The 11752-nt window shown below is 48.3% G+C and overlaps 2 protein-coding genes across 2 annotated transcripts; both read right to left on the bottom strand.

Moving 5' to 3' along the window:
- Positions 1-1700: 1700 nt before the first annotated feature.
- Positions 1701-3893, bottom strand: LOC119361786 (probable amidase At4g34880). The gene is made up of 4 exons (XM_037626938.1): positions 3093-3893; positions 2631-2873; positions 2359-2548; positions 1701-2181 (listed from the first exon to the last, which is right to left on the bottom strand). The coding sequence occupies exons 1-4, from the start codon at positions 3812-3814 to the stop codon at positions 1825-1827; spliced, it is 1512 nt and encodes a 503-aa protein (XP_037482835.1). The 5' UTR covers positions 3815-3893; the 3' UTR covers positions 1701-1824.
- A 3227-nt stretch (positions 3894-7120) lies between these two features.
- LOC119361787 (probable amidase At4g34880) lies at positions 7121-10927 on the bottom strand. The gene is made up of 6 exons (XM_037626939.1): positions 10853-10927; positions 9636-10067; positions 9314-9546; positions 8306-8545; positions 7672-7870; positions 7121-7535 (listed from the first exon to the last, which is right to left on the bottom strand). The coding sequence occupies exons 1-6, from the start codon at positions 10925-10927 to the stop codon at positions 7179-7181; spliced, it is 1536 nt and encodes a 511-aa protein (XP_037482836.1). The 3' UTR covers positions 7121-7178.
- Positions 10928-11752: the final 825 nt, after the last annotated feature.

Below are 11752 nucleotides of genomic sequence, written 5' to 3' on the forward strand. Positions count from 1 at the left end.
GGAGGGTTGCGGTGGGTCGTCGGCGGCGGTGGAGCTAGCGGGGGAGGATGCGGGTGGGATCGAGATCGAGATCAAAAAGTGTCCATGAAATTTAAAAATATTCATGATATCAAAAAGTGCCCATGAAATACAATCGAGAAATGAAGACTACGATTTAAATACAATCGATCTTAGCTAGCTATCTGTTCACAATTTTCTTGCCCTTCTTTTTCGCAAATGGAGTTCTTCTGTGGAACGGACGTCCTTTAGGTAGGGTTGTCCTACTTCTTCTTGTGGTGTGTGCTGCTACTTCATCGTCGTCGTCATGTTCGATCTTCGGGTCGCCGTACTTGTCGAAGTCTTGCTCATTGACTACTCCATCCATTCCGATGATCTTCCTTTTGCCTCTCCTCACGACAACACGACTGGGCTTTGACGGGTCGGTAATGAAGAAACATTGGTCCACTTGGGAAGCCAGGAGGCGGCGGGCCCTACCGCCACCGCCGGAGGCGGCAACCCAGCCAGAACGGCTTCCGCACAGTACATCATGCCGCGACGGAACGGGGCAGGCGTTGTGGGCCACGCCGCCACAAGACCAGGCGGCCTCCCCTGGCGCGGTCGCTAGCGGGCCGACAGCCTCTGCTGCGCCCGGGCCCCGCCAGTGGGCCACGCCGCCACAGCCGGAGGCGGCATCCTACTGGCGCGCTGGCTGGCCGACAGCCTCTGCTGCGCGTGGGCCGAGGCGCGGGCCAGGCCGCCACTATTTCTGGCGGCATCTTTTTTTCTGCATGCGCGGGAAACCGACACTGATTCCGTGACTGACGGCGCTGATTCCGATACAAACTTCGCTCATTCCGATGATTCGAAAATTGATGCTGATAGCCTGCTTTTGCTTGTTTTGCTTGAGTCATGCGTGGCGACAGGTTCCCTGTTGCAGACTTAGCTGATTCCCACGCGCGTGCTGGCTACTGCTTGAGAGGACGCGACGACACTGCAGAAATACACTCACTCGTTGCGGGAATCCGAGGTTCCCTGTTGTACCGACACTACAGGGATCCTAAAATTTCCCGCCTAATTTCCTCTGTTCTCGCTTATTTTCTCGCCATCATTTATCGTCTGAGCCTATAAAAGGAGACACCGAGGCTCTCGTCCAGCCATCCTCGAAATTGTCAACCGAACGCAGCCTCAGCGGGCGCTCCACCTGGCGTCGACTGGACGGTAATTGGCCCACTCGGACAGGCTGGCCTTGCCAAGCACCACTGCGCCAGCACGCCGGGGACGGGCCGCGACTCTGGCGTCCCGCCTCACCACGGAGCCGAGGAGAGCGAGGGAGCCGGCCGTCGGGTCACGATGTTGTCCTTGAGCAGGACGGGGACGCCGTGCAGCAAGCCGGTGGCATGGCCGGGGAGCGATGCTCTGCATCGGCACGCTTGGCCAGCCGGAGCGCATCCTGGTTGACCTCGATGATGGCGTGCAACAGCGGGTTGAGGCGGCCGATCTGGTCCAGGTAGAACCGGACGAGCGCCGTCGAGGCAGATATCCATATAGTCCGCTAAGAGTGGTACTGCAAAAGTACTCGCTTATGGAATTTTAGTTTCATAACTAACATACTATGTGTCAACAACATATACAGAACAAGGTCAACAAATACATACAAAAGAAATTCTCCACCTTTAGAACAACATTGTCGATTTATTCGGAGTAGCACTTGCATACAATCCTTGTTGGCCCAAGAAGTAACATTTCAGATTTATTCTTTTACACCAAGAGAGAACAGTGCAAGTGGAGACTTTTTGGCCCATACTGCACCACATTATCGCTACTCAAGAAAGTCACACGTCCTAGTTAAGGCTTGAACATGGGTGGCCTTCTCACTTTAGTAGCCTGCTCGAAAGCATAGGCCATCTCGATCAACCTCGGCTCGTATCCCTGCAGCCCACCAAAGCATATGCCAAAAGGGACACCCTTCTCGTTGTACCCAGCCGGCACAATGATGCCGGGTTGGCCGCCAATGGCGAGATGGTTGGAAGCATAGTGCTCGGGTGCAACGATCGCGTCCAGTTGATGCTCCTTCATCAGCTTCTCCAGCCCATTTGCGGAGAGCTCCTTCAGCCAGCGGATCCGAGCTCTTTCCAGACGGCCAATGCCGTTTGTATTTTGGGCTAAGATAAGGTTTTGTTGCCCGAAATCTTTTAGCCTCTCCTGTACAAAATGTAAATGAATATCTAAGAAAGTATATACAGAATAAATGACATTAGCAGCCATCTCCTTTTTAGAGTTTTATTGCCTGATGTCCTCCGCAACATGATTCCACACTGTTTGAATCTATGACAAGAAGACTTAAGAGTTGAAAGCTAGAATGTTTTTTTGTATGCTTGCCTCTATAGGATGCGCTTTGTTGAAAGCTATGATGTCCGCAAGAGAATGGACCGGAGGGTAGGACAAGTCCGCCAAGTACTCGTTTATGCTCAACTTGAACTCCGTCAGCATGGCAGTCCACTCATTGGAAACGATATCTTGACTGTCGATGGTGATGTCAAGGTTCTCGATCACCATGGCTCCTTGTTTCCTACAACGGATTAATAATGAATCCAATGTTTCATGTAAGTATAATAATTTACACTAGTCAGGGAGATTTGAAGTGTGATAACCTCATTGTGGCGAGGTGCTGTCTGTACACCCTCATCTGCTTCTCTCCAAATCCTTGAAACAAAAACAATTCATTGGGGACGCCGATCCTCTTCCCTCTCAGCCCATCCTTCTTCAGGAACTGCAGATATCCGCCGTGAGGGATGTACTTGGATGCTGCTCGAGTGGCCACGGCATCGAGCTTGTCGTAGCCAACGATGGCGTCCAGTACGTGGACTGCATCCGACACTGTCCGACACATCGGCCTGCAACATTGCAAACAGCATGCTGAACATTTCAAATTTCCAACGTTTTTTTCAAAATCTCAAAATACCCGATCAAATTAAAATTAAATGCAAACTAAATTTAAGTTGAGTAAACTTAATTGAAATTTTATACTGAGTGAGTGAGGTCCAAGATTTTTATATGCTGCATAAATTTGAAAGCTAGGTGATGTGGACAAAGCGAAGAAAGAGGAGAAGTACCCGACGGTGTCTTGTCTAGGGGTGATGGGGACGACGCCGGCGCGGCTGGTGAGCCCGACGGTGGGCTTGATGCCGACCACGGAGTTGAACGACGACGGGCAGAGTATGGAGCCGTCGGTCTCGGTGCCGAGCGTCACAGCCGCCATGTTCGCCGCCGCGGCCACGCCCGACCCGGAGCTCGACCCGCACGGGTCGGACGACAACACATACGGGTTGCGCGTCTGGCCGCCACGCGCGCTCCACCCGTTGTGGACGTTGCGGAAGTTGGCCCACTCGGAGAGGCTGGCCTTGCCGAGCACCACGGCGCCAGCGCGCCGCAGCCTGGCCGCCACGCCGGCGTCGCGCTTCACCACAGAGCCGAGGAGCGCCAGCGAGCCGGCCGTGGTGTTCAGAACGTCGCGGGTGGCGATGTTGTCCTTGAGCAGGACGGGGACCCCATGCAACGCGCCGGTGGCCATGCCGCGACGGCGCTCGGCGTCAGTGCGTGCTGCCTGCTGGAGCGCATCCGGGTTGACCTCGATGACGGCGTGCAGCAGCGGGTTGAGGCGGCGGATCTGGTCCAGGTAGAACCGGACGAGGGTGGCCGAGGTGAGGCTGCCGTTGCGGAAGCCAAGCTGGATGGCATCCACGGTGGCCTCATGGAACTCGAAGCTGTGCGTGACGCCGGCGGCCGTTAGCAGAGCTAGGACGACGGCAACAGCCTGCACTCGCAGCCAAGCCATGCTTGCTTAGCTGAGCCCTGGACTAGACGGTGTCGGTGTGGTTGGTGGCCTGGCTATGGCTAGTGCTCGTTGCTTTTAAATTAGTAAAGTATGACCAGCTCCACGAGTACTATGTTGGATCCACTCAGCTTTTGTCTGCTTGGCACTTTCCATATGCTGCCTGCATCATCGTTTGAAAAGATGCTTCATGAGCGGCGGGAATCCTATGTAAATTGGGGCCGCCAGCTGCGCGTGCTCCACGAGTCTGTTGGATCCACTCTGTTTTTTTTTGTCTTTTTAGCACCTTTCATTCATATGCTGCATCATTGTTTCAAAAGATCCTCCATAAGAGCATCTCCAGCTGCGCCCCCAACAGTCCCCCCTTCCCCCCGGCGACTTTTTCGGCGCCGGCGCCACAAAAACGACCCAGTCGCGCCCCAGGACGACGAAAAGCGCTGGTTCGGCCCTTTTTTCCGGCCGGCGGCCGCAGGCCGAACCCGGCGCGCTAGGGGCGCTTGGGGGCTCCGGCGCAAGGAAAAAGCGCGGCTGGCCCACGCCGTCGGGTGAAAAGTCAAGATTTTCTTCCCCGACCGCCTCCCACCCCCCGCGCTGTCGGCCGCAACTAGGTATATCCCGGCGCTGCCCCGCCGCCCTTCACCGGTAGATAGCCATTCCCTGCCGGAAAAATAGCTTAGGTTCGCCGCGACAACCCCTCCGACACCAGTTGGGCGTTTCCGGCCGCGGAGGGGCAGTTTAGCGGCGGGTGCACGCCCACCCCGCGCAAGGTGTTTGGCGATTTGCCTGCCTCGGCGATGGACTCGGATGACGAGGAAGTGCTCGCCGCGCTGCTGGAGGAGGAAGCCGAGGCCGACGTCCAGGAAGAAGAGCATCTCATAGTGAAATATGAGTTTTTATTTGTTGAACTATATAATTTGTATTGAACATTTGTTGTTGTACTATTTTGTTGAAGTATTTGAAATTTTTGTGATGAAATATGTGATAAAAAAATATTTATGTTCATAATTGAACGTCGAGCCACGGCGAAACATGCCGAATATGGGCCTATTCTCGCCAATATGGGCCTTTTTCGCCAAAATCGGGCTTCAAAAGTGGGCGAAAATCGGCGACTGGGAGCGACGACTGGACGCAAAACCGCCCCCAACGCCGAAAGAATCGCTGGCTCGCCCCCAGGGCGCGATTTTTATGCGCCCCGGGGTGCCGAACGGCTGGAGATGCTCTAACATAAGCGTTGGAATCCTATGAAAATTGACGCTGGTAGTATCACTTGGTTTGGGCTCTTGGCCTGCTCTTCCTCTTAGCCTGCACATATCTCGCTTATATTATACTCCCTCCGTTTTTAAATATAAGTCTTAGATTTCACTATGGACTACATACAGAGTAAAATAAGTGAATCTACACTCTAAAATATGTCTATATACATTCATATGTAGTTTGTAGTAGAATCTCTAAAAAGACTTGTATTTAGAAACGGAGGGAGTAAAAGAGAAGAAGTCAGCTCAAATGGTGGTTGGTGATCCGTCGAGGAGAAGAAACAGCCGCCAGATGGCACCACCGGCTCGGGTGGCCAAAATACATGTTGATGCAGGGCTCTTGCGATCGGCCAGTGGAGTTACTGCAGCGGCCGCGTGCAGGGATGACCAGGGCGCCTTCCTTGAGAGCTCTGCTCTGGTTGTACAAGGCATCCTACATCTGGCTACACTTGAAGCGATCGCGTGCAGGGAAGGATTCTCCTTGGCAGAAGACCTAAACATTCAGCGGATGGTGATTGCTTCTTACTCCAAGCAAGTGGTGGGTGATATAAACACAGCTAACCGAGGAAGATATAGTACGGTGATCAAGGAAATTCGGCAGAGTGCTTCTCATTTTACATGTAGTTTTACGGAGGCAAAAAATGATTTTTTTTGCGGAGGCACGAATTTGCTTTTCGTGGAGGTACAGATTTTCTCCTGCGAAGCACATTTGTACTTCTTTGGAAAGGGAAAAAATCGTGAGTATTTTTGTGCATATTTTTCTGCTTCCACGAGAAGCATAGATTTGTATCTCACGGATACACAAATCTGTGCTTCTCGAAAGGGAAAATATTGGAGAGAAAAATTGTGCCTATGGCTCCGGTTTTTCATAAAAAGAGAGTTCATTGAAACCAATTAACATGGGATATAATTTCAAATATCTCAAAACTAAAAATCCAACGGTTAAAACAATTCGTAATTTGAAGACACGGTTCAAGAGATAAAATGTTTTTAAAAAAGAATCTGCAAAAAATGGGAAAACTCCCATGTTGCAGTGCGCCACTTGTAAGCGCCAGAGAAGCTGAGAGTGACCTTTGCAAGGGGTACCCCTTAACTAGTGATTCGGGAGTACCTACCGTCTGACACTTTTTTATGCATATTACAGTACTGGGTCGGACCTTTTTCGTGTCCTCCTTCGCTGACAAGTCATCGCTCATTATGTTTGCTTCACTAGTTTGATTATTTTTTCAGGTTTTCTCTGTTTCTTCGCTCTTTTTTTTCTTTGTTTTTCTCTGGGGTTTTTTATCGGTCTTCCTAGTTTCTTTGGTTTTCTTTGTTTCTTTTTTCATTTTTACTTTTAAATTATTTTCTACAGTTTATTTTCATTTATGTTCTTAGTTTTTTCTCATTGCATTGGTTTTTCTCTTGTTTCTTGTTTTCTTTTTTTTGTCAGTTTTCTTTTGTTTATTTTCCTGCATATCTATTTTTCTTTGTTATACTTTGGTTTCCTTACGGATTTCTTTACGTTTCTATGTCTATTTTTATCATTTTCCCTTTTTGCAAAACATACCCTATTTTTATTTCTACATTTTATAAAATTCATATTTTTATGTCCATACATGTTATACATTTTTTATACATCAGAAACATGTTTTATATACATGTTTAAACTTTTTTAAATACGTGATTAACAGTGTTTCATGTATATGTTTTGATGTATAATTTTTGCCACACACACGGTACATTTCTTGTATACATCAGGGACATTTTTTTTACACGTTTATCATTTTTTAAGTGTGCGATCAAAATTTATAAATACTTTATGTAAAGTTATTTATAAAGTAGATATATTTAGAACATTTAGGAATATAGGAAAAATAAAAAACCAAGCAAAATGAAAAAAACACAGAAAAGGCGATGAAGGCCTCTCTACCTCGCTGGGCCGGCCCATTTTGGCAGCTGTTGACGCGAGGCTGCGCTCTACCTCACATGAAGCGAGAGGAAGTCACGACCGTGCACCCAACCGTAATGTTTATGAACTACTAGTTTGAGAAAATGATTATATCATGGACGTGCATAAATATTGTGACACAAAAATAAATAAGTTCCAACACCACCTTTCCGCATTGTCAGTTCTATGGCAAGAACGTAGGCGGCTTCCTGACCATGGTGACCTGCTCGAAGGCATATGCCATCTCGATCAGCCTTGGCTCGTAACCTCTTAACCCGCCAAAGCAGAGACCAAACGGCACCCCCTGCTTGCCATACCCGGCCGGCACGGTGATGGCCGGCATGCCGTCGATGGCTAGCACCGAAGATGCTGCATTATTAGGTGTCATGATGGCATCTAGCTCATGCTCCCTCATCAACTTCTTCAATCCATTGGCGGACAACTTGTTTAACTGTCTAATCGCCGCTCGCTCCAAGGCACCGATGCCAGTCGTGTTCTCAGCCACCAGGAATACAGTTTGACCATTTTCCTTCATGTTTTCCTACAAGGCATGGAATTATCAAAAGTTAAGTTGCACTTGTTTTTCAAAAGGCTAAACAGGTAACTACAAAGGAAATATGCATCATAACGAGAAACAAATACATTAAAAATAATAATTAACTCTAAATTAAGCTGACCTCAACAGGATGTGCATTGTTGAAAGCTATGATCTCTGCAAGCGACCGAACTGGGGAATGTAATACGTTTGACAGATAGGAGTTGAGGCTTAACTTGAACTCTGCTGGTAATGCAATCTGTTGGCCATTGTTTTGGGAATCCAATAGGACACTTAAATTCTCTATGTCAAGCTTCTCAATAACGATTGCACCTTGTTTCCTTCAAACCAAACAAAAATATACAAGTTGATGTGATATGACACCATAGATGGCATATGTTTTGATTTCCTCCTAACAAACAAACCAATATTTAGGGGCATTATGCCCCTCGCAATGAAGAGGCCAAAGTATTTCACTTCTATGACAAAAAATAAAGATAAATGAAATCAGCTAAGTTGTACTCTATCGATAATGGGTCACAAGACTCATTTATCAAGTCATAGGTTCCAAATATTTAAGTTTGACCAAATTTGTAAAACATAGTAGCATCTATGATTTAACGCAAATACAATATGAAAATATAATTCATGATAGATCTACTCACATTGATATGATACTGTAAATACTGATATTTTTCCCAATAAATTAGTCAAACTTAAAAGGCGTGACTTAAGACAAATCAAATGAGCTTTGTAAACCCAGACAGTGAAAGTACCTCATTGTGTTGAGATGTTGCGTGTAGACCATCTGCTGCACATTACCATTTGGGAAGTTGAAGAAGCCATTAGGAACGCCGATTCTCTTCCCTCTAAGCCCATCTTTCTTCAAGAACTGTGTGTATCCACCAGGAGGGATGTATTTGGAAGCCGCCATTGTGGCTGGAGCGTCAACTGGGTCATAGCCAACAATGGCATCCAGCACGTGGACCGCATCAGCCACCGTGCCGCAGATCGGCCTGTTTGTTGATAAAATGTTAATTCCATTTTTTTAACATGGTGTAAATCACTTTGACAAATCGATGCAAGCGATGGCCATGTGTGTGAGCCTGTGAGCTGTGTATCATAAAAATGAAGCAAAAGCAATGTTGGCAATATGAAGGGAAACTACACAGGAGCTCCCGGGTCCTCCACACCCCTATACGGATATTAAATGTAAAAACTATCAATAAAATTCAAAAATCAGAAACTACTTGGAGATATCAAACCTGGGTTCTCAATATACCCGCATGTGAAATGTCCTGAGAAAATACCAAGAAACGTATCCGTTGTGAAGGAAATATTGTCCGAATAAAAATCCATCCAAACAGTTTTTTTCGATACATAGATTTTTTCTGTCTTTTTTGCCATGAATACGTTTCATGATATTCTTTCACGAAATTTCACACAGGAGTAGAACGAAAACCCATGTTCTATATCCTAAAATCTCAAAAAAAAAATAACGAAAAATCTCGGTATTTTTTCTAAATTTAATGTTCGTACCCAATATGAAGCCTGTAAAATAAAAGATCACAAGGCTTTGATACGATCCACAAGGTTTGAATACAGGCCACGTGAACCCCTCAAAAAAAAGAATGCAGGCGCTGATCCGTATGTGGTCATTACTCACTCCGACGGAGACCAGGGAGCGTTTTGGTTACTGGATCTGTCCGGTGGGAGATGGTAGCGCGGGATATTTTCAACCGGTTTGGATGGCGGTCATGTAATAGGATAGGCGATTAGTTTACCTATCTTTATTATGCCAGCCGGTTGAGGCTTGGCGTGGTGTGATGGGAATAACCCCAGCCCGGCTGGTCAACCCCACCGTGGGCTTGATCCCCACCACTGAGTTCAGCGACGCCGGGCAGAGTATCGAGCCGTCCGTCTCCGTTCCCAGCGTCACCGCCGTCATGCTCGCCGCCGCGGCGATCGCTGATCCCGTGCTCAACCCACACGGCGTCGCCGACAGCACGTAGGGGTTCTACACGAAAGCGAGAGACGATCATACTGTTCTTCGTTACAAAGGACCCATTAACTCAAAATAGAAGGATTTAAGGCGTGTTTAGTTACCCCGCCCTTGCCGCCGCGGGCGCTCCAGCCGCCGCCGGAGAAGCTGCGAAAGTTGGCCCACTCGTCCATATTCGCCTTGCCGAGCACCACGGCCCCGGCGTGGCGCAGCTGGCGCACCACGCCAGCGTCCCGCCGCACCACGGAGCCGAGCAGCGCGAACGACCCGGCTGTCGTGTTGAGCACGTCGCGCGTGGCGATGTTGTCCTTGAGCAGGACGGGCACGCCGTGCAGCGCGCCCCTGGCCCGACGGTGGCGGCCGGAGCAGCACTCAACGTCAGCGCCGGCCGCCTGTCGGAGGGCGTCCGGGTTGACCTCGATGACGGCGTGCAGCAGCGGGTTGAGGCTGCTGATCCGGTCCAGGTAGAATCGGACGAGCTCTACCGAGGTGAGGCTCCCGTTGTTGAAGCCTAGCTGGATGCTGGCCACGGTCGCCTCTGTTGGCGCCGCTTCCTCGCAGTGCCGCTTCTTCTTCTACCTTGAGCTGGCTCTCACAGCTCTCTTGTGGTTTCTCTCTATCTTCTTCTCTTGTACCTTCTCTCAAGAACACACACACACACGCATGGACCAAGGAGGAGTACGAAAGCTTTGCGATAGGCTCTTCTCCTTGGCGAACACACAGGCTACATATTTTTTGCTGGACCTCGTCGGCCTCTTTGCCATTACTGAATGAGATGACTATTTATACAAAGTTTGGCACTCAGCCAAGACCCACGCACTCACGTCCGGCCATCACGATCGGCCACTAACAGCACGTCCTGCATGCACTAACTTGTCCTATCTACATGCACATACTAATTGCCTTATCCTACTCCTAGCTAGAATCACTCCAGCAGCCACAAGACTCGTCCATATCTAAAACCAATTCCACGTCTCAACGTGGCCTACTACTACCATGCAGCTAATCACCTACGTATGCATCGGCTACTTGATCAACACAGCAGCCGAGAACTTGCCAGATCACCTGACTTACTTGGTCATACTTTAGTCCATCACACTTCAGCCTTCGTCGCGCCTTGCCACTTCACACAGCACCACGGCTTCACGCCGCCTCGGCATCTCGTCATACTCGCCGCTTCACACGGCATCCTGGCATCTCGCCTTCTTCGTGCGCTCAACCAAAGTTTCGACGACTAGCTACTCCTAGACCATGTAAGTTACATGCATAACAAAAACAAACTAAATGTTGATACAATAATATCAAGATTAGCTCTAACAGCCTCCTCGATCCAGAAGCTATGAGCACCCGCGAGCGCGGGCACGAGGGCGGCGATGACGACTGCCGGCCGAGGCATCCTGGAGGGCAAAGAAATGTGAAGTCAATGTGCCGGCTGAAGTGTGCTCAGCTCCAGCTGCTCACTGAACCTTGGATTTCTCCTTTCCCTTTGAGCTCTCACTTTGTACCGTACGATGGACTCCAATTGGCAAATCATACAAGCAAGCAAGCACACAGGCTGCAACGACCCGCCGTGCAGATGGTGGATAATGCAAATTAAAGGCACGTGGTCAACACAATTTTCGTATGACCAACGGAATCAGCAAGACCCACCACCAATTCTTTTAGAAGAAATTGTGGATTATGATAACATATACTACATTTGTAACTTAATATAAGACGTTTTTTTGGCACTAACATAGAGAGTATCTTCTTTCTAATCCGCGATTATAAAATAGTATGTTCAGTGCAATCTTCCACATTCCCTTTTAGTGATGAACTAGATGAGTGCCCGTGTGCTCAATGTGGATATATATCTTTTTTTTTGATTTCATCAATTGTGTCTAACATTTTTTCTTTTAGGAAAGGCATGAGCCCGACTTTATAAATAAAGTCACCAGGCGACAATTGTGTCTAACATATGATTTAGCATCCTCATACACACCAACGACATTTTCATCGTTATAATTCACTCTTCTACTTCTTTCTTCACCCACTATCTTTGCATCTCCGCCATAGAAATCAAAGCTTGCCATCCCCTCCCACTGGAGCATCTGGATCACAATCTGCCTTCGACCCCATTTCGATCTACCCACACTTTAAATTTCAAACATGTAATCATGCAATTATGTTATTCAACATCATGTGTTTCCTAGCATGGCATGTCTTCAATTTTTCATTGCAA

This window comes from Triticum dicoccoides, chromosome 2B (assembly GCF_002162155.2).
Source record: "Triticum dicoccoides isolate Atlit2015 ecotype Zavitan chromosome 2B, WEW_v2.0, whole genome shotgun sequence".
NCBI lineage: Eukaryota > Viridiplantae > Streptophyta > Magnoliopsida > Poales > Poaceae > Triticum > Triticum dicoccoides.

Coding starts and splice junctions, on each gene's coding strand:
- LOC119361786 (XM_037626938.1), bottom strand. CDS start 3,814: ATGGCTTGGCTGCGAGTGCAGGCTGTTGCCGTCGTCCTAGCTCTGCTA. Junction 2,549..2,630: donor CAGCACCTCGCCACAATGAG/GTTATCACACTT, acceptor AATCCGTTGTAG/GAAACAAGGAGCCATGGTGA. Junction 2,182..2,358: donor ACAAAGCGCATCCTATAGAG/GCAAGCATACAA, acceptor CATTTTGTACAG/GAGAGGCTAAAAGATTTCGG.
- LOC119361787 (XM_037626939.1), bottom strand. CDS start 10,927: ATGCCTCGGCCGGCAGTCGTCATCGCCGCCCTCGTGCCCGCGCTCGCG. Junction 10,068..10,852: donor ATAGCTTCTGGATCGAGGAG/GCTGTTAGAGCT, acceptor GCGCCAACAGAG/GCGACCGTGGCCAGCATCCA. Junction 7,536..7,671: donor ACAATGCACATCCTGTTGAG/GTCAGCTTAATT, acceptor CATGCCTTGTAG/GAAAACATGAAGGAAAATGG.